The sequence below is a fragment of the Cheilinus undulatus genome, linkage group 12, assembly GCF_018320785.1.
Source record: "Cheilinus undulatus linkage group 12, ASM1832078v1, whole genome shotgun sequence".
NCBI classification, from domain to species: Eukaryota; Metazoa; Chordata; class Actinopteri; order Labriformes; family Labridae; genus Cheilinus; species Cheilinus undulatus.
In genome coordinates, this window is record NC_054876.1 from 16,173,508 (window position 1) to 16,197,184 (window position 23,677).

The 23,677-nt window shown below is 39.1% G+C and overlaps 1 protein-coding gene across 1 annotated transcript in view; it reads left to right on the top strand.

Annotated features, from left to right (window-relative positions):
* ar (androgen receptor) overlaps positions 1-10,659 on the top strand; it is a 64,688-nt gene extending 54,029 nt beyond the window's left edge. Inside the window, exons 6-8 of the mRNA XM_041801056.1 lie at positions 2,252-2,382; positions 2,477-2,628; positions 9,397-10,659. Of these exons, the coding sequence (XP_041656990.1) occupies positions 2,252-2,382; positions 2,477-2,628; positions 9,397-9,555 (442 nt within the window). The 3' untranslated portion in view covers positions 9,556-10,659. The remainder of the gene's footprint in view (positions 1-2,251; positions 2,383-2,476; positions 2,629-9,396) is intronic.
* The last annotated feature ends 13,018 nt before the right edge of the window (positions 10,660-23,677 follow it).

Genomic DNA, 23,677 nt, shown 5'->3' on the forward strand with positions numbered 1-23,677 from the left:
TCTCTGGTGAAAATGAGGTTGACAGTATGTGGTTGAATGTTGACCCTGTTGGGCTCTCAGAGTTAGACCTTAATTCAGATTCTGGCTTCTGCTGTGATTGAGTTTGACACCCCTGAGCGAGGGAATCAAGTTAGATGTCTCAGGTTAAAAGAACAGGAGAAATTTAATTGATTATCCCAGATGTTCAGAAAATACATTCCAGACAATAAAGAAGAAAAAGTCTTATATCCTGTTAAAAGTTTGTTTATTTTGCTGCTTTTCAAGAAGTAACAGATCAGAGGTTCAGATTCTGAGGACTGAATTTTAGCTGTTCAAAGCCTTATTGATCTGAAAGGTGGTTAATCTAAGCTTTTGAGAGACAATTCAATTTGAAAGAAGTGCTCCTAATCCTGCAAGGCAGATAAAATCCTAGAATTCATGAAAATAATATATAATATAGTTAAATAATAATAATACTTTACTCACCTTAATCACCTTAAATCATTAGTTCTGTTTTACCAGTATTGCTATAACCATGCAGGATTTCCTGTGATGTAAACCGTCAGTTTGACCAGATCTGGACCTGGTTATGCATGAAATCAAGAATAAAAACAACACTGAAAACTTTTCATGATAGGAAAGATGTTTTTTGCTCTTCTGATGACGTGCTTCAGCACGAGTTTGGGAGTTACCAAGAAAGGTTGGTTGTTGTGTGACTGGATGAATACAATGGCTGCTAGTGGAGCTTAGACTTTAATCGGAATTGGACCACATTTCTTTTAGAACAAGAGCAAAGAGACAAGCTGAAAGCTTGTATTGGCAGAGATGACGTTTTTGCATGTCATCTGACCGACCTTGGCATCAATGGAGACGCTCCGCCATTAACAGTCTACAGCAGCGGTAGCCTGTCAGCTCATGAGAAACGCATGCTTACAACGCCATTTTGTCTTGTTGCTGTGATTGGCCCGTCATGAATGTGACAGACAGAGCATTCCTCCAATCACAGAGAATTTTTTTGAAAAGTCCTGCCATTCCCAAACGCTCTCTATGGGAGCTATCTCAGATGTATGTGAAACATATCCATGCAATGGATGTTTGAATGTCAATCCTGTGTGTCAGGTTACAGATGTGCAGGTTTACTGGGGAATAGGTTTTAGTTTAATGTTCTAAAGGAGTATAACACACAGTGTGCAGTTGTAAACAGAAGAAATGTCCAGTGTGCATTAATGTTATGCATAGAGTCTGTATAGACATGCATACTTTTGTCTGCTGGTTCTGGGGTTCAGTGAGAGTCTGCATGGGAAGTCATGAGTTTAATGTATCATCCCTATTTCCGCAGGTGTTGAACGTACATCTACTTGCCATTGAAAATCCCAGCTGTCTTTGATTTTATCATACTTCTAGCTAGAGGAATCCTCAGAGATAATGATAGCAATGGTTGAAAGTTGTGTCTTGGCAGTGATAAGGCATGCTAAGGTGCTCAGCAGCTTTAATGTAGTGAGAAAAATGTAAAAATCTGCATCATCTCTGAACATTCAGCCCAGACACCATCCATGGAAAGCTTCTAGAAATTGTTTACATGCACTTATCTTGTTATATCTTGTCACACAACTGCACAATTCTCTGGTCTTTATATTTTGACCAAAAGTCTAAGACTGTGCCTCCATTAGCATGACAGCGAGGAACATTCAGCTCTATTTCTTTTCTCTTTTTCTTTCAATTTACATCATTGGGCTGCAAATGATAATATTTAAAAGTTAAAAATCAATTCTAACAGTTTCTTTATATCATTCTTGTCTTCACAGCGTGAACACGACACAATCTGTCTTTTATAAAAGTGGTTGAATCTTTTCATTTTGTTAGAGATGAAACTGTGATCACAATTTCTGCTCTCCCTCTCTCTCACCGTTATTGAAATACCTCAAGATTGTTCAGACCTGATGAACAAGAAATATCCAATCACCTCTTGTAATATTCACATATTAATGATTTATTATCCTATTATAAAGTAAGAAATTCCACTGAAATAGAGTTTTGTATTTAAATATCATTCTCTGGATGTCAAAGCTCACACAGCAGAGATCAGTAATGTTATTAAGGTGATTCACTGTCCCCGTTGCCCCATTATGAGATATAGATCTCTCCTCCGACATACAGCAGGTATTTGTTAAAGAATAAATACCAATCGTGTAAAGCAATTTCTCCTTCATCTCCAGTGATTTGAACTTTCCATTACTTCACATTTCTCAACCTGACCTTTCTACATCCGCAGACATCGGATGCACCTTTCCACCATGTACGAGCACTGCATACGGATGAGACACCTCTCACAGGAGTTCCTCATGCTCCAGATCACTCAGGAGGAGTTTCTCTGCATGAAGGCCTTACTCCTCTTCAGCATCCGTATGTGCTCAGAGAAAAAAATGTTTTATTTTATCAGCAGAGTAAAATCACAAAGTAAGCATGCAGTCTAAACTTTTTTTCTTATTTTTTTAAGTTCCGGTTGAAGGTCTGAAGAGTCAAAAGTACTTCGATGAGCTGCGTCTTACCTACATCAACGAACTCAATCGTCTCATCAACTGTCGTATGAAAACCAACTCTTCGCAGAGGTTCTACCATCTCACCAGACTCCTGGACTCTCTACAAATGGTGAGACACATACATTTACCTGACTCTAAAAGCCAAACACAACTGAAGGAAAGTAGTGTTATTAGCTGATTTGTGGCAGTCTTTCAAGCTGGAAATGAGTGGGCATGTGCGTGCCTTTGACCAGATTTCAGCGAGCAGAACAAGAAGCCCAAATCCAGAGTTGTAGTTCTACTAATTTGCTTAAAACGTTTCTTGGCAATGCATGCAATGAGACTGTCTTTCTCAGACAGCCCACAGAAAAACTCTGCATCTAAGCAGAAACTGATACCTTAAAGTCTAACCTAAAAAAATCCAATAACTGTCAGTGGCAAAGCAAAATATTCCAAAAGGATGAGTTTACAACTGTATGATTCAGTCCTCCTTGGCCCTTGTGTTTAGACTGAGGTTGGCTGCACAGTAGGTGATTTTCAAATCTAAACGTTTTTTTAAAATGTGGGAGACCAAGGACATGAGGACTGTGTCAAACAAATTTTAAACAATGTTATCCTGCAAAAGAACAAGTAAGACTATTTGGCCACATTATAAGACCCTAAACCTGCCATTTATTTTAATAACAGTTCCTGCAAAAGTTTTCACCCCATTGGTTGTTTACCCTTTTATTGATTTTACAAATCAGTCATGGTTAATATAATTTGGCTTTCCTTCTTTTTTTTTTTACAAAATTATTTACTAAACTAGAAAAGCAAAAACATTCCTGGATCCAAACAGTGATACGGATTGCTCCCAAAATCTAATCAGTTCTTCCTTATGCCATTTCTGACATTTCCTGAAAATTTCATCAAAATCCATCCATAACTTTTTGAGTTATGTTGCTAACAAACTAACAAACAAACTAACTAACAAACAAACCCTGCTAATCATATAACCTCCTTGGCAGAGGTAAAAACTTCTTAAATGTCAATGTGTAAACAGATTTCTACAAAGTAATGTCAAATCAAAATATTCAATGTAAAATAAGTGACTGCATAAATATGAACCCCTTTTAGAGTGACAGACCTCATTCAACAAAGGTCCAGCCAATTGGTGCTAGAAGTCTCACAGTTAGTGAAATGGAGATCACCTGAGTGCAGTTAATATGTCTCAAGTGATTATAGTAAAAAGACACCTGTGTCTGGAAGGTCCAGTCACTACTTAGTCCATTCCCTGGCTACCATTACACCTCGTAGACAATAGAACACTCCAAGCAACTCAGAGAAAAGGTTTTTGAAAAGTATAAGTTAGTGGATGGATACAAAAAGAAATCAAAAAATAGAAGGACTATGGCACATGTGTGAATCTGCATAGATCAGGACCTCCTGACTGGGTGACTGTGCAAGAAGGAGACTAGTGAGAGAAGCCACTTTTTGGCCATTGCCAACACTGCACATCACCACAAACCAGACTTCCTCTCTATAAAGCACTGTGTTGGCAGCATCATGCTGTGGGGAGGCTTCTTGGCAGCTGCCGTGGAAGTCTTGTAAAGGTAGAGGGTAAAATGACTGTGGTAGAATAATAAGAATATAGAATACTATCATATTCAGTCTGCACCCTGTGATTGACTGGTGACCAGTCCAGGGTGTACCCTGCCTCCCAGGCTCCAGCCCCCCTGCGACCCTCAACAGGATAAGCAATATAGAAAATGGATGGATCGATATTCTGTCTGCAAGAGAGCAACTACAAGAAGGTTTTTTCAGCAAGACAATGACCTGAAGCATTCAGCGAAAGCTACTCAGAAATGATTTAAAGACAGCAAAGTGAATGTTCTGGAGTGGCCAAGCCAAAGCCCAAACTTCTATCCAAAAGAGATTTTGTGGCTGGACTTGAAAAGAGCAGTTCATGCCCGATCCTTGTGCAACCTTAAAGCTTAAGCCATTTTGTAAAGAAGAATGGTGTAAAGTTGAAGTGTCCAGATGCGCAAGCCTGATTAAAATGGATTCACACAGACTCAGTGCTTTGACTGCAGTCAAAGGTACTTCTACTGAATACCTACTCGAAGGGAGTGAATATTAATACAGTCACTAATTTTAACATTGCATCTTTTTATTTAATTGACATTACTTTGTTAAAATCTGTTATCACTTTGACATAAAAGAGCTTTTTTTCATAATTTTCTCGTCAAAACAGCCAAATAATTTCAACCAAGAATAATTTATAAAATCAACAAACGGGTAAAGCATCCAACAGGATGAATACCTTTTATAGGCACTGTGCTTCACAGTGAAGATTCCTTAAGCCCAGATCAGATTGGAGTCAAAACAAGTTACACTTGCATCTACTTGCGATGGTCCGCTCTGCAACATTCTAAGAACCTGTAATTTTACAACCCTGCAACTGGAAGAGACGATGCATCATATCCATAGCAATGACTTCAACAGTCACTTATTTTAAAGTCATTTGTTTCTTAAGTTACAGCACAATAAATTTATCTCTAAAATGAGGACAGTATTGTCTATGATTTTTTTTTCCACTATGAAACTTTGCATCTTACTACCTTAATTATTCATGTATTAGCAAGGACAGCGCTGTGCATCATGTTTTGGTGAAATAGGTATTTCTGGCAAAACTTCACCAACTTCCAAGGTGCATGTTGCATGAAAAAAGTCTTAATGAAACAAAAGCTCCAGCAACATTTGTAGTTTACGAAACAACTTTAATTAAATTAAATTTAATAAAGTAATTCATGTCCTGCTTGGGTGCACTGAGAAGAGGCGGAAGTGTTTATCAAGCTATAATTTCCATGTGAAAGTTTATTTTTAAAAAGATTGTTGTAATCATTTCCAAAATTAATTGCATGGTTTAATCTAAACAATACAAGCAGCTGAAATGAGTTTTCCCTGGTGGGTGGAGAAAGGGTGAGGAGTTCAAACATCCAGGGGGAACTAAGGGGGCTTTCACACCTACTGTATGTCATTTGGTCCAGACTTTCAGACTTATCAGTTTGGTCTGAATCAAAATGGTGGGTGTGAAACCTCCCCTGCACCGTGGTCCAGACCAAAATAGGTGGTCTCTGTCGGACCAAACTGAGCCACAGTGTGGTTCAAACCCAGTGTGAAGGTATTACTTTGAAAGATCTGGACCTTTGTATCAACAACAGGAGACAGCATGAGAACCAGTGAAAGGAAATGCAACACCAAAATAAAATGAGCCGTGGAAGTACTTTGGGGTAATATGAGATGTTATTAGAGTCCAACCGTAAAAAACCCACAGAGTTGAAGACAAAATCACAAAGGTTTGTCATGTAAAGTCTGTTAGTCAGTTTGCAATAATTACAGCCTCAAACCAAACCCAACCAAACCAAATAATGTAACAAAACACAAACTGTACAGTCCAGAACTTGGTCTCGACTCTCAGGTGAGAAAGCCCCCTAAGAATAGAGCTGCTGGTCCTTTGTATCGAAAGGAGCCAGTTGATAAAATGATAACTTAATGCTGGTCTTTATTATAATAGGGTATATTCTTTATTATTTGGATTGTCCCGATCAGCATTTTTGGCCTCCGATCCCGATCCGATTTTTTAATATTGAATATCTGCCGATACCGAGTCCCGATCCGATACTCATGATTACCTAGATTAGAGTTTCAATTGTTACTACTAGACATCTCAAACTTATTCCATTTAACTCAGTAAAGCCAATTTTGTTGTAAAAAAAAAAACATAAAATCACATTTCTGCTCTGAATGGTGTAATAGCTCTGTTTCACTTTAATTATCTGTCAAAAATAAATTTACATATTCACTTAGTGCAGTGTTTAGTATTCAATCAATCAAAATCCACTTAAAGGGGTCAGCTGAATGACGTGACCGGTCAAAAAAATGAACTCAATAAACCTCAGATTCACTTAGAGGTGGTGTAACAGGGTCAATAGTCACAATAACATATGAATTCAATAAATGAATTTTAAATATTATAATTCCACTTAGAAGTTAACTTGACTCTATTAGTCACAACAAAAAACTGAACTCAAAAATGAATTAAAAACATCCCAGTTCCACTTTAAAATGGTGTAAACAGTTTAACTGAATAGGATCAAAAACATATGAATCATACAGATTCAAAACAACAATCTTTTTAAAATGTAGCAGCTTAATCTTAGATGTAAACCAAAACATTAACACTGGAATAAAACCCAAATACAAGGCACTCTTGTTATTTCAGTGCAGTTTCTAACGTGCAACTAGAGCTGCTACATCACTCTCCCTACCCTCACTATTTTCTCAGAGACTCAGCAGTAACATGGGGCAAACATCAGAGCTCCAACTGTCTGTAGTGAAGCTAACGTTAGTGAAGTTGCTTTTCTCTAGTACGATATCACATACTTTGTGGTACAGCTCTGGTAAGGTAGTGTCCGTAATGTAATGTCGAGACAGCAGGGCATAGCGTGGGTCCAAATTGTCCACCACGGAGCTGGCTCGTTGTCCAAAGTGATGAATTCAACCACTTTTTCTGTTATCTTTTTTTTGCCTTATCGCTCCCTCGAGGGTACTTGTCTTTCCTCTTAAAGTCCAGAAAGTCTATCTTCGGTGAAGGTGCCTGTTGCTCTTGTAAAGTCACCGGTTTCTGCTGCATGTGTTGATCGGAGATGACGGGTCAAATTTGTAGTGGTAAACGGAGCTCTGCGGCTACCAGCTCGTGAAATGGTCGTGTTACAGATGCTGCAAGAGGTCGTTGGACTGTTTTTCGCTCTCAAGTTTGAAGTTTTTCCACACCCCGGACATTTTTAACACATGAACGCTTACTGGTGCATTTACGGCCTGTCGTAAATTATGCTCCATTTACGGCAACTGACGTAAATGATCGGCTGGGCTGATCGGATCAAATTGCAGATCGCCAATCAATTAAAAATGCTTAGTATCAGCCCCGATCAGATACATGTGATCGGGATCGGGACATCCCTGTTTATTATAATATTAATGATTAGGTTGGTCTATTATAATGGGCCACAACAGAGAGTACGGTGCCTGAGTACTTGCCCTCTTCGTAAGTTGTCTTGAGATAATTTCGGTTAGGAAATCAAACATTGAGTATTTGATTGATTGATTGACAGATTGATTGATTGATTGATTGACTGACTGACTGACTGACTGACTGACTGACTGACTGACTGATTGATTGATTGATTGATTTGATTGATTGATTATTGATTAATTGAGGTGGTTCGGGCATCTGGCCCAGATCCCCCTGGATGCCCCCCTGTGGAGGTCTTCCGGCACATCTGGCTGGGATGATACCTTGGGTAATATAGAATACTGAAGGGATTATATGTCCTGTCTGGTCGAGGAACACCTCAGGTTCCCCTAGAAGGATGTGAATGTCAGAATGTCAGCCCCAGATAAGCTGAAGAAGATTGATGGATGGATGGATGGATGGATGGATGGAATCTAAAAAACATTTTACTCTAAACACATATTTTTTGGCATTTATAGCCTATAAAAGCAAGATTTCCAAATCCCATTTCATGTTTATGTGCATGCAACACCCATAAACCAACTGTTTGTGATTTGACGAAATGAATCACAGGCAACATCATCAGATGGCTTTAATCAGGCTTTGCCTGTCTCCAGGGCCATTCTTAAACTGCCTCAAATCTTGTCACTAATCTGTGGCCTGATCTGAGGTTCTAGTCTGGTCACAGTAAATGATTTTAAGTCCAATTTTAGGCCAGATTTGCCTCCCTTGTTGATCATAGGGCGTATCATAAGTGGAGGCTTATAGCAAACTAGTATTGTTTGCATAATCATTAAGTGTGTTGTGCCAACACAATTATTTTACAGCTCCAAACCACACCATAGCCTCCCACATTTGATATTTACAATTCTGCATTAGAATGCCTGGTGGAAAACCCTAAACAGCAAATGAGAGTGAACAAACAGGGAAGCGCGATCAGCTAGATCTTGCATAGTTTTGCTGCATAAAAAACATAAACACAACGGGGCCTTCATCCCAGCCAGGATTTCATCCATGTTCTCACCCTTGTTTTATGGTTTTTGCTGCACATGTAATGCATGCCAGGACAGCTTATTGTGAAGAGACAGCAAGCCGAACATCTATGTTTATTTTGCTTCTGAAGTCACGTGATTACGTGAGGCCGTTGGCAGGTCAGGAGGTGTCTGGTCTGGCTGAGTCATCTAGTGTTTGCGTTCAGAGGATTTTAAGACAACTGTTTGAAATTATCCTCATGACTCGTGTTTTAAAATCATTTATGATTTGAAAATTGTCTAGTGTGTGGCCAGCCTCAGACAGAGCTCTCACAAACGTGATTTCAGAAGGAAGATAAAGACAGAGGATGATTGACATTTGTGGCTTTCTTTCCTTGTGTTCTGTTCTGCAGCAAGAAGTCAAAAAATGAAGAAAAGAGGATAAGCGTGAAATCTCGGCTGTGACGAAGATGTTGTAATTTTATGAGCAATGAAAGTATGCAGCATCCGGCTGGTGATGCTGCCCATTCTCTTTGCTTCCAATAGTGGCTGATGCAGGTATTCTATCGGAGGCAGCCAGACCTGAAATCATTTAATGATGTTTGATATTTCTGAGTTCAGGTTAGGGAGGCTCTGACTTGATAGAGAGCAGTAAGATAATCTTACTGATACAACGCACTTGATTATTTGGACAAATATTCAGATGTGATACACCTCGAGTCAGGTCACAATAGGGCTTAAAATCTGCTCGTGTGTGGCCAGCCCCATCCATCTGTTTTAAGGACGAGCATAATTTCCCTGAGTCATTGTTGAAACTCTGCTTAAAGTTAATTTAATGCACATGTTTTTTATTTGTGTGTCTCTTTTGTTTCAGACCGTGAAAAAGCTCCATCAGTTTACATTTGACCTCTTTGTCCAGGCTCAGTCTCTCCCCACCAAGGTCAGCTTTCCAGAGATGATTGGGGAGATTATCTCAGTCCATGTACCAAAGATCCTGGCAGGTTTGGCCAAACCAATCTTGTTTCACAAGTAGAAGGATTTTTTTTTAATAAAAAATGATTCATTTTCGCTGCCTCCATAAACTTTAACAAAGGTTCTGTTTCCCGACATCTTCAGTCTAATGGCTCTGAGCCCTGTCCTACAATCTTTTTTCCTTTTAGCCATAATTGAGATAGTTTGTTCTTAACTGTTAAAGCTTTTATCTGAAGCAGTGCAAGGCATCATCTGTTGTCAGCGCTGCTATTTCTGAGTGGAGAGTTTGTGTTTTTAGCCGGAGTAGACATGCTACTTTACATAAAGTCTGTAAATCAAGAGGACGGTGAGCTAAAAGTGGCAGGGTTGAAAGATTAAGTCCCTCTGGTGACCTTCAGTACACAAACACTCAGCAAGGTGCTCATAAAATGTAACAAATAGAGCCAGCCTAAATATAATTCTGGATCACAGAAGGAAACAAACACTTCTTTTCCATTAACTTTGCAAATTTGTTATTTTAAGTGCTTTCTCCAGGTTCATCTGACGATTCATTTTCATGAGATTCAACTTGTAAATACAGCTTTGGAGGCATTTAAGTGTATTAGTGCCTTAAAATTGGTGTTTAAAAAAGTTTCTTAATGAAATTTTTATCAAAACAATGTTAAAAATCCTGACCTGACAGTGTGACTCTATTCTGCATAAAATTGCTATGACAATCATCATTGATATGGTACTAAAGTTTCCTGCTTGCAAAACATGAATATGATGTGCTACATTTGTGGTCAGTAAACTTATCAGATTTTTCTGAGGAAAAAAAAAGGTTTCTCTGCTGTGTCATTGTGAATTAACTGTAGTTATGGTGCTGTAAAAGAAACTACAATGCTAGTAGAACTCTACATACTGATTTTCAAGTCAAAATAAAACCATCATGGCTTTGAGAAGTAGATGATCAACCACAACATCCTCTGTAGGTTTATGAACCATTTACAGCCTTCAGTTTTTTATTGTTTATTTGTGGAGGCAGACAGGATCATGCATGGCTGAAAAGGTGGCTGCATATTACAAACGGTGCATCCTGTTTTGTTTTACAGATAGGAAATTGTAAATCACAAGATAATCACATCCTATTTTCTACTCTAAATGGGGTCAGAAATAAACACTTTCCTGTAGGTGATGCCTTTCTGTGACATGAACTGAAAAGAAAAATCTTGACTAAGGGAAAAAAATCATAGAAATAAAGGTAAATTCTCTCAATGACACTTTTCAGACTCTATAGAGTTGAGTGCACCAGCTGGGCGTAAAATACAAATTATACGTCTGACCTACTGGTGGTTCACACTGGGTGTGTAGTGGCTGCGTAACTGCTGCAAGGTGGCTTGATTTTTATTTCAGTGCACATTTTGACAAATCAGGGTTTGCAGACTGCCTCTCTGTGACGCGTTCTCCAGACAAAAAAGACATGAAAAGAGCCATGTTTACCTTTTAACCGTGGTATATAGATAAATAAATAAATAAATAAGAGTGGGGTTTTTTTAGCAAATATGTTTGTTTACATCCTTAGAATGTGTTACAAGTGTGTTGAATGCTTTCTAGACCTAACACCTCCTACTAAACAAACACAACAAAACAAACTGTAAAACAAACTGACAATAATGGGTATTTGTTCGATGTTTAATAGCCGATTCTTTTGATAGAAAGTAGTAATGCACGATATGTACTTTTGGGGCCAATACTGAGAAACGATAATTTCCTACACCTGATGCTCGTTAACCCATAAGAACCATTAACTTTTTTTCAGTTGTAGATTTTAAAAAGAAGTTTCAAATGCCTGCTAAATCAGCTCTCTGGGGTAAGCCTTCAGCTTGGTCCTAATGCTAGTGATGCTAATGCTATTCTGTTAATAGTCCAGCATAAGGATGATAACTCATGACTTATAGAATCAGCCATGTTAACACTGGAGGACTTTTTTCCTCTCTTGGGGATCTTTGTGGAGCATGTTACACTATCATGTTATCCTCCTCTGAAACACTGAAAACTCTCACACTAGTACAGTAAAGCCTAGTTAAGACTGGTTAAGGTCTGTACTGTAGTCTCTGCACATCAGAGGATTTTCTTGTCCTTGTTTTTTGGAGTTTACACACCACGATGCCAGTCAGTTATTTTGTTCTTACTGTATGTTAGGAACCCTTTAGCCTGCAATTTATTTGGCAGAAACCTGAAAACAGCCCAGTAAAAGACACAAAGACCAGTGAAAAAATAATAACCAAAAATGTACATTTTGCAGACATGTATCAATTCTATCCTAAATTACATCATTTTTTGCAATTTTCAACTTAAAATCTCTGACATTCATAAAGCCATGGAGGTAAAAAAGTGCATTTTATAGCTTTTATTGAAGTAAAACTTTGTGCAGACAGGGCTGTGACTTTAAGGAGACATAAGCCATTTTTACACAGAGATTCTGCAATAAAAGCGAAAAGGAATGCCCATCTCTGTTCTGCAACAAGCAATTCACACAAAGATGTAACAGAGCCATGCACACATGAGCTTAAACACACCCTGGCATCCCGTAATCAGATGGCAGACGCTGCCCGAGCTGATGCTTTCAACGAAACTTGAAACTCTGGATTTCTCGGTTCAAAACTTTGTGTTTTCTAAATGAAATACGGGGAAAATAACATGAAAATTCATTTTGATCTATTAGATCCAATAGACTTTTTCCTCCTCCAATTTTAGGCAGTGTCACAGCACACGTATTTACGTCAGAGGTCGGAAACTTCAGAGTGCCAAGCTCACTTGAAAACAGCATGGAACTTTTCAGACGCTGCTGTGAGCAGAGATGTGTCTGCTCTCTCCTCTCCTGTACAGAGTGTGATCAGCTCTCTAACCTCGCAGTCTCTCCAGTTAATCCACATTATTCTTTGTTTTATCCCGCTGTGGTTTTCGCTCGATTGAACCACGCTGGTTTTTAAATCTCCTGTTTATGGAGACAGCAGCGCACACTCACCGTTGCGGAATGCCGTGACGTCCTTTCACACTAGTTGCGGAAAAGTCTGTTACGGCTCTGATGCTACCTCTCGATCCAGATCAGAGGTGGGGTGAGATCGACTCCCCATTGCGGAACGGTCACTTTCATACAAAACGGCGTTGCAGAACGAAGGCATAACAGACACGGAAAAGAGAGGCAGTGTGAAAGTAGCTATAGTCAACACATAGTACACATGCCACTTGTATAAAAGCCATGACTGCGCCAGCTGGAGCTAACAGCCATCACACAGCAAACATGCATCCAGTCTGAAATAACCATTAGAGCATTAGAACTCTATTTCCTGTGCTCCACTTTGACTAATACCCGATTGTGTTTAACTTGATGAAACTTTTGTAGCTGTCATGGTGCTTAGGTTTATCTCAGACTTCTATGTAAGATAATACAATCACAATGGCAGTGCATCTTGCTGGCAAATGAAAAGGTGGAAAAAAACAAAATAGAGAGTCATCTGAGATTGACTGCAAACCCTATTTACTCAGATAATGAGACGATCAAAAGGTTTTGCCCCTAGAAGGCCAGCTCTGCTTGAATATACACAGAACTTCTCCTTTCATGGCCAAGACAAGCAATACCCTGCCCCATCCCACTTTTTTTAAACCTCTCCTTTCTCATCATGCCATAACCAACATTACTCAATATATCAGGGGGGCGGGGGATCTCATTGAAAGACTTCAACATTAAAGACAGCAGAGCAAAGCAGATAATAGCAGTATTTAAAAGCACAGCGAGAGACATAATTGACCAACCACTAAGCACCCTCCTTCACCACAACAAGCCAATAAACAAGCCAATCACAGTTCTTGCAATGCTTTGGGCATCTGGCTTGTAGACCTCCAGAGAATAGCAGCTGATTTCCCTGGGGTTTTACTGATACTTATAAAGTTAGCACAAAAAAGTAAGGGATTTTGTGTTTGGTAGGTTACTTCTTTGTCATGACAATGCTTCATGTGTATTTCCCTGTTTTAATGGTGCCACATTTGTAAGGAACATGCATTTGTGGGATGAGCAGCAAAGCTGTGGGTTGTACTCTTGAAAAATTTGCCAGATCTTCTCTGCCACTGCCAAACAGCTTATTTTGCCATTGACTCTTGTTTGGTGTTGTTTGGTGGGTTGGGCGATTGAAGTCTGAAGAAACACAACATATTGGCAATTTAACAGTTTATTTAACAAACAGGAGCTTCTGTAGCATGCAACCAGACACAACTTCACCAGCCTGGTCACACACTGCTGTGGGATGGCATCCCATTCTTCAACCAACATTTCGCAAATCAGCTAGTGTGGTTGTGTTAATCACTCTGGCATGTTCAGCACGCCCAAAATGATCCCACAAGTGTACAGTGGGGTTGAGGTGCTGACAGGACATTCCATCTTCTCCACTCCCAAATTCTGGAAGTAGTCTCTGACAAACCCTGCTCTGTGGGGGTGAGCATTGTCATCTTTGAGGATAGAGTTCGGTCCCAGACTGTGGAGATACAGGATTTCCACTGGTTGCAAAATCTCATCTCAATATCTCTCTGCATCGAGATTGCCTCCAATGATGACAAGCCTTGTTTTTTTTTTTCCAGTGAGGGACATGCTGCCTCACACCATCACACTACCTAGACAAAAAGATGTTATTCTATTGGTGCAGCAATCAGCATAGTGTTCTCCGTGTCTTCTCCACACTTTGACCCTACAATCACATTGCTGTAGGCAGGATCTTGACTCATCACTGAACATAACGTTTCTCCACATGTTCAGGTTCTAGTGCATGTGTTGCTGACACTAGTGCAAACGGGGCTGACGGTGAAGGGCAGTCATGGCAGGCCTCTTGGCAGCCCTATGAGACCGGGGATTGGCTGTGTGTAGTCTGTTCCGGATTGACAGTAGAAGACAGCCTGCAGTTCCTAAGTGCTGACAGGGTGAGGAAGTGATCTTCTTGGGGTGTCATCTTCTTGGGACGCCCTGTCTCTGACATGCCCCATTTTATGGACCTTGTCCTTAAAATTGGAGATGATTCTAGGGCTCACTCCAAAGAATGCCACAACTTGATTTTGCAGAACACCAGCTTGAAGTTGCCCTATCATATAGGCCCAGTCCAGACCCAAACGTGGCATGCTGATTCTCGGAGCAGATACCTTCTTACCACTGTAGTAGGGCTCATGCTCAGAGGTGTTGAGGTCAAGCATGGGAGCTCAAAACAAGGAAAATAGCATCAGCAAAATAAGCTATTTGGCACTGGCAAAGAAGATTTGACAAATTCTTCAGGGATGCATCCCACATACTCAGCTCTGCTGTTCATCCCACAAATGCATGTTCCTTACAAATGTTACAGCAACCTTTGCCATATAACATTACCATAAGTTAGCTCATTGTTGCAGATGTTAATGGCCAGTTTCAGCATCATAGCCTAAGCTCACCATATCATCTTGCCACATGTTTTTTTTTGTTCTTTGACAATTGGAGATCCCTTATAGCTGTAGTAAAAGCCCACTCAACTAACAACCATTAGTGTTAGCTTAGGCCAAGGGGATCTGACTGCAGACCTCTATGGTGGGGTGTTTAGGGCTCATTTGTTGCACACCTCTACAATTTGGCAATCTCAACCGTGGGGTGGGAAGTGACATACATTACTCAAGCCAGAACCAGAATGATGTACTGAATGTCTTATATTTTCTGCTTGCTGTCAGAGGTTACAGTAAATTGCTATTTTTCACAACTGCAGAATTTTATGAATAAAAATAAAAAATTTACTAAAATTTAGACTTAACAACCACAATTAAGGAAAACCCAAAGAGTGTTAGGGTTAGGCACATAAACTTTAAAGGTTAGGGTAAGGGGGGTGAAATAAAAAAATAACACAACATAAACTAAGGAAACACCCAACAAGGATTAGTACAACTCTTCCCACCCTACTGTTGAGGTCATCCCATTTTAGAGGTCTGCTGCTGGATGCCTCTTGCTTAGGCAGCATGTTAAAGGGATACTTCAACATTTTGGCAAATTTGCCCATTGCCATAATCCCTATAGTTTTAGTAATAGGTTTGTTACCTTCAGTTGTTGTTGCAAGCTATTTTTAGATTGGCGCTACCGAGTTCGGACCTGCTGTGCCAACTCAATGTAAGCAGACGGTATTCCGGCTTTTCCTCATCAAACTAATCAAATACACAATCCAACAACTCCAAAACACTCTCGTGGACAAGTTGTGACCTGCACATTCACCACGCTATGAAATAATAATGTATAATTATGTAACATTACGACACATGAAGCAAATACTCTGAACTATTTCTTGAGTAAACCACTGGGCAGAGTGACACAGTGCAGCAGCCATGTCTGGAGTGTAGTTCCGGCTTTGCATTTAACTTTTAACATCTCTGTCTCGTAATGTTCCATGATTATTTCATAGCGTGGTGAATGTACAGGTCACAACTTGTCCACGAGAGCGTTTTGGAGTTGTTGGATTGTGTATTTGATGAGTTTGACAAGGGAAAGCCAGAATATGTCTGCTTACATTGAGTTCGCACAGCAGGTCCGAACTTGGCAGCGCCAATCTAAAAATAGCTTGCACCGACAACTGAAGGTAATGAACCTATTACGAAGACTATAGGAATTATGACAATGGGCGAATTTGCCAAAATGTTGAAGTATCCCTTTAAATGTTTGTCTGTGTGAGCTTCAGGGGCAGGGCTTAGCAAATGGTCAGCTAATGTTCATTGGAAGCAGAACACTGGGCAAAACATAGCATTTCTTTGACAGTAGAAACAACTATAAAACTTCATCCCCCATCCAACAAGCAAGCAGGACTTCTAATTAATATCTTGATTGGCTGTTCTTATCGGATGCATTGATGGGACTTGTGTTGCAGAGGGAACGTTTTGATGTTCTATGTAAGGATCCCTTACTTCTCCATTGCAAAATTAAGATTCCTTTTTCTTTAGTCATTCATATCTTCTGTGATGAGTTTGATGGGAGAAGTTAAACTACATGGAAATGCATAGCTTGGCAGTACTTGGCTCAGCTAAAACCAGTCTGTCTTGGTGCACTCAGCATAAATTGGTGTCCAGAAGTTTGTTGGAGCTTGTTACTTCTTTATTTACGCCCAGCTGAGGCCAAGTCAACTTCAGCTATTTAGTCTTTAGTGACAGTAAATCACTTCATTTATTGTTAAACACATGATCCTCAACAACTAGAAGACAGAACGTTTCCTCCCCAGCTGGATTTGATGCTTTTTTTGGAGTCTTACAGTCACTGTTATTAAAGATTGTTTTGTCTTTACATATTCTGCATAAAATTGCTATGACATATTTTGTGAAAATCTATCTACAGACTCTTTAGCAGATCAAAAGTTAGCATCAAAGTACTTCAGCATTTACATTTATAGGGTATGCTGCTTTTGTTTGACTGAGCCGGTGCAGAACAAAGCAGACCACCCCAGAACACACAACATGTCTAATGGTGCTCAACAATTTACACTCTTCCTAATAATACCTGGAGCATTTGTGTAAAGCAGTATTATTGCTGTGACTAATTTTAAAAGCATGGTCTTATAAATATAAAGAGAGCAAACTTGTTATAGCATGCTCTTAGCCTTTTTTGAGTTTGGAAAAGATTTGGATAGGCTACGCCAACAAGTTTTGATACTTTTATTCTCACTGCATGGTTTCAAAATCCTCGGGTATGACAAATAAGGCTGACATGTGAAGCATGCCAGAATTTAGTGTCTCTCAGCTCTTAAAACATGCTCTAACCCAATCTGTCTTTCATTCTTTCTTGGTGGGTTCTCAAAGATCATTTTAAAATGATAATTGAGCTGTTTAGAAAGCCAGATGAATGAGCCTTATTCTGCATGTCAGCTATTTACTTATGCTTGTATATAAACATGTCTTTCAGTGCTGAACCAAAAGCACCGAAGAGGCAAAAGTGACATAAAGTGTTAACCCATCATCAGTGCTAAACACATACAAACCCCTGTCTGGCCTGGTACATATATTTTTACACTGCAAAACCTTGAGTCTGATTATGTGTAATTGCGTAACTGCTGGTTAGATATAACAGCTGATAGATTTAATCATGATTAATTAAGGTTCATAGTTAATGCATGTTTTTTAAATCACATTAATCATTTTATGGTCCCTTTTGGTTAACCACTGCACCATCTCAATGCAGCCACAGTTCTGATGTCACGATCCACTCAAAGTTCCTTAATTTCATGATCATGATTAATTAAGGTTCATAGTTAATGCATGTTTTTTAAATCACATTAATCATTTTATGGTCACTTTTGGTTAACCACTGCACCATCTCGCTGCAGCCACAGTTCTGATGTCACGATCCACTCAAAGTTCCTTAATTTCTTTCAAAGTAAAGCAGATCTGTTTCCAAACAAGAAGTCAGTTTCCCCTAGTTTAAGACAGTACAAAATCCAAAATAAAAATTTTTAAATGCCAAATATTGGAAATCAGAAATATGACAAAAAAGGAAATTAATCGAATTTAGTTATTTATTTGAATCCCCATTACTCACTACTCTAAAGTAGCAACTACTCTTCCTGGGGTCCACACAGGCAAACACACAAAATCCATGTAGATCACAATGATGGAAGTCCAAACAGGAGAATCATAAAAGATGCCAAATCATCATTAAAACAGGAGTAATGATGACAGCACAATTACAGTTACAATTGACACTAATAAGTCCAAGATAAACCTACTGGAAATCAAAAAGGTATCTTTGTCTTATATCAAATGTTATCAGAATATACTCTGAATGCAATGGTTTTTTTTTTTTTTACAACAATAAGTACAAAAACTTCATAATGATACAAAGGTACCAAAAGATTCTAAAATTGAAATCAAATATTAACTACTGAATTAAGTAAAGAAATCCAGAGATTAATTGCAAATAAAATATTTAAATATACAGTATGTAAACTTCCACCACCAGGGGGCTCTCAACCAAAACAACAACACAATATGATGAGTACAGACCAGCACTGCCCTGCTCCTCCCATCTCTGTTGTTTTCATCTTGTGTTGAATTGAAGACTCTATTCAATAAAAACAACAAGTCAAAAGGCATATTGATTCAACAGAAAGCAGATGTTTTGTTTTATTGCATACATTTATCATAATGAGGGAGGAATGCACTAAAAAAAGGCACTTCCACATTCACACCCTAAATGCTCCCAGAATGTGTGAGTGCGCTGGAAGCTTCTCTAGAGCCATGGTGTCCAACTGGGCTCACCACAGGATCCACTACCAACTCCTCTGTGAGCCATCCAGACCCAAGTGTTTTATATTTTTCCCAAACAGATTTTTTTAATAAATCACAGTGCTGTTTGGACCTCAGCAGTACAGAACATAACAATACAAAGAGACTGAAGAAAACACCCAAACGTCTCTGAGAAAAGCATATTAGCAGATCTTGAAAATATGTGATCGCCCTGATTGTTACCTGCAGTTTCCACATACAACTGCTGTGCCGTGCTTCTCAGCACCACGGTTTTCCCCTGACTGAAGGCCAGTGACCTTGAACATGGGAAGCGCTGCCCTGATTAGCTTGAGACAAGAGGACAGAGATCATGGGAGAACAGCGAGTTCATGCAGGAATAGCATGTCAACAGTGGAATTATTTTGCTTTTAAAGGGTTGATTTGTCTTTCAATTCGACATGATTCTATGGTTTGATTGCTTCGCTATGAGTGAGTACATTGAGAGTTTAAAAGATTAATGTTTACTCAAAGGAAGTGTGGTTTCATGTCAAATTCTGTGGCTTTTTACCTGAAAAGTTCACTTCTCCTGTCAACAGTGCCACTGTAGCTTTATGACTCACTGACCTTCCGGTGACCTTTTGCTTTCACTGCAGGATGAGATTTAATGTTGACATAGTGATGATTCATGATCAGGAGTCCCTGCACTGTGTTGTATTTTGAAGTTGACCGGATATATTGCATGCTTTCCAGCTGTTTGGATTGATCTGCTCGAGGTGAACTGATGCGGTTTGGCACCTGCCAGCAGCAAGAATATAACTGCAGCTTATCTCTAATGAAGTGGAGTGAAGTGGCACATCAGGGGCTGGAGGAACAGCTATGATTGACTAGAGAGGGAGCGATTTTGCTCAACAGTAAGATTTGATTGCAGCGCAGCTGTAGTATGTGGAAATTGGAGGTTACCCTTACTACAAGGCAAATAAATTTGACAGGTATAGGTAAACATCTTATTTCAAGGCACAAAAAGGAAAAAACAAGGCCAAAATTGCTTGAAAAGTAAAAAGTTTCCATAAAAAAAGTTGTTTTCCTGTAAAATGGTGCAAACATATACCAAGTGCTGTCATGACCACGAAATGCAGCCACAACCCTCACATCAAAACCAAATATTGTAAGTGGCTGCTTCACAGACCAGGCCACCAAGAGTTGGCACTACTTTTGTCTTTTGCCTCAATTTATTGTTATTCTACATGTAAAGACAACAATCAATCAGTCAATCTTTGTTTGTATTGCGCCAGTTCATAACCAAAGTTATCAAGGGTGCACTGATAAGCAAATAAAACTAGTAGGGTGCTGTCTTGATTGAAAAGACTCATAACAATTGACCAGCGGAGGTTGGCAGAGCAACTCACAGACTATTTGTCCGTCAACTTCATAACAGCTGAGAGCTCAACCACTTTATTGTAGCAATCAGAGGTGCAAACTCTCAAGATATATTTTGGTTTATTTTTGCCTTTATTTATAGATGAGGACAGTGGATAGAGTTGGAAACGGGTAACGGATGTGGGAGAAAATAATCTATGGTGATAAATTAGACTATGGCAAATGGAACTATGGGAAACCCTGCAATCTAGATTAGCAGTAGAGTTGACATTGCATACTGACTAAGTAAGATAGATCTAATTTCAGGATGCTCAACAAGTAAATTTTGCTTATACATTGGCATAATTTGTCAATTGAATGTGGCTTCTGAATATTATTGGATACTTTGACTGGGAATTAGACACTACAATCACTTAGATTTGAGTTTTTGCAGTGTAAAGAGATGAATACAGTTCAGTAAAGTCTGTACTTTATCTTCAGAAACAATTAAAACAGGTTGCACATGATCATAGCATGTACTATAACACATGAAAAAGAAAATCTGACTATGGGCCGCACAAAAACACACTTTGCTCAGCGTTGACAGTACTCTACCACTATCCCTGCAGTAATAACAAGGTGTTGACAGGATCATGCTGTGAGTGGAGGTTACAGTAGCAAAAGCAGGAAGGTATGGCACCAAACTCAGACAAACGCTGAATGAGAACTAGATCCAGAGCGCCAGAGATCTCAGTTCAGGGCTTTATCGTTCCAACACTAACAGAACAAGAACAAGGAAACCTACAGCCAACTGAAAACTGGAGGGGCTTCACAAGTGAAAGTCCTTGACTCACCCTGCCAGACCTCATTGATGAAAACCAAACGAAAAAAAATGTAAGGAATGCCTTGAAGATAACTGATCACAGATGCGGCTGTAAAACAGTCCGGCAGTATTGATACACTGAGTTGTAAACATTTGCCTATGACTTTTTTAAATTCTCTTTCCAAAACATAAACCGAGTTGGTGAAACACGACGCTCTTGTAAATACAGCTTTGTCTTCAGGAAGGAAGGTTTAAATCTGACATGATCCAAACACAAACAAAACTTCAAACTGAGTCAGTCTGCTTTGTAATCAGTTAGATTTTCTAACTGTAACTTATACATGTTTTAACAATGTTATGCTTCCTTTTAAGCTTGTAGATGCATGCACCATGTGTTTGTGGAACTGTTTGTAAAAAAGCCTCACAGAGAGCAATGCATGGACGACTACATGTCCTTCTAGTATTTATTCTATGTCTGAAGGCATGACGATGTTTAGCCGAGTGGCATGCTGACCATGACTGTCGACTCTTTGTAACTAAATTATTAAAAAAGTTTGATGAATAATTTTGAGTACATAATGTCACCTGCAGAAATGAATGTAATGTTTTTATATATTCGCTGTGGGAGAACAAAATAGTTAGAATAGAAGGAAAGGTGTGTTTCCAGCAAGCAGTCCGGTTTGGGAATTCCAGCTCTTTCTGGAGGTCTAGAACATTCTGTAAAGCTCAGTAATAAGAGCTGGTCTTTTGGGTCAAACTGCTCTTCATTTGGTACCATTTTGGCTTTTTAATGTGTAATTAATAACAAAAAAAGAGGAATCCTGTGTTTAGATAAAAGAGCCAGCTCATAGAACTGTCTCGTTCACAAACAACACATCACTGTGGTTTGTAACTTCTTGTCTTGAATTGAGTTGTTAATTTATCCAACCAGGACCCTACATGGTTTATTTTCTACATAAAAATGCCACAAAATGAGGCCAAAAAATCTATAAGCTCAGGCGTGTTTTGTGTTTGTACTACACCTGTCACACAGGAAGTAGCGTTCTATTGACAAATCGGCAGACTGCAGTGAGTCCAGCTCCACTCTTTAGGGTCGGAAAGGCACGCTTGTTGCGCCAGCAGAGGGTACCTTTTTTCAAGTATTAGCAGCAGAAACTAGTGGTAGACTGTAACCAGGATCAATAATATTACCTGTACAATTTCTGTCACAGAATGGATATTTAAAACACCATCATCATCGCTTAAAACATACGTGTTGTGTTGTAATGCACACCAGGGGCATAGCCAAGGATTTGGGCCCCCAAAAAGAATATTACACAGGGCACCCCCTTAACTGGCTAGCCAAGCAACAAATGTTGCATCATTTTTACAAATATCTATGCATTTAAATGTTTTTCTGAACCATAACTTACCAGTGTATGAGCAATATTTTTACTATGGTTAAATTAAATTTACTTGCATTATTTTGCAGCACTGGACTATACCATTTGGACATTTCTAAGGGAGGAGTAGGGGCCCCCCAGTATTGTATTTCACTCTATTTTATACAAATTTCAGTCTGTTGACCAATTCATGTAGTTGCTTGTGATTTAATTTTTAAAAATAAATAAAAACACAGTTTTTATTAAAGACTCCCCATGGGCCACTAATCTGCACCCTTTTCCCCAGTGCTACGTCCATGATGCACACACAAGTCGGGCAATTTATGCTACCTATCAAAATGTACTACTTTCCGTTGCTTCACATTGGTAAATGATTAGGGTTTGTGCTAGACTCTACTATCATTGCGGTATAATTTTTCGACGGAGCAGCAGAAACTATTAGAATACCACCATAAGTAGCGCAGAGTGATATATGATTGACCACAACTCAGTCCAGTTTCGCTCCAACACTTAATAGCAGCCAGATCAGAGGCCAAATATCACCCTTTTGTATCAGTGGGAGCAATGAAGTTAAACATATTTGCTGCTCTCCAAATTTGACATCTGTAATAACAGTAACATATAGCGAGTGTCTCTGTTGGCCTGTCTTGGGCTTTGACACAAGCTGTGAGCTGCAACGGATCATTTCAGTTTTTCTCAAGCCCAGCACCACAGTTTTTTTGTGTTGTAACAGCTTAACCCTCTGATTTGATATTGTCATCGCAACAAGAAGAGACATAGGCTACAAATAAATTTTATCCCTACAGAGGGCCACATCATAGGCTCTCTGCTTATATGGATTACTTGTAATCAGAATAAATGCCTGATCTGATTAAAGATACTTCGTATAACACTTGGTTCAGAATTTAATTCTCTGATCTGGTCTTTAAGAAATTTAATTCCGATTGAGAGGGGTAGTTAATGCTGACTCATTTGCATCAGTGTCCATGAAAACACTCCATCTGATGTTTGAGGTGATTTTTATCATCCATGCCCACCCTACGTGACAAGACGTATTTTGGCTCCGCCTTGTCTGGAACAGAAAGAAACACAGTGGGAGCAAAACAAAACCAAGACAACTTCTTACTCAAAACTTTAAAAAGAGCTCAGAATTGTTAAACAAATAATATAAGTTACAGACACAAGAGAAGAACAGTTTCATTTATTTATTTTTTGCATGGGGTGGAATTGAAAAAACATGCAGAGTCTAACAACAAAGAATTTCTTCTTCTATGGCAAATTTGCAGTAGATTTGACCTGTGGGATGATACAGCCCAAAACATGACATGAAAACTCATTTTAATTTCTCTTCCCTCTTTCCTGACTTTTTTCATATTATTTTT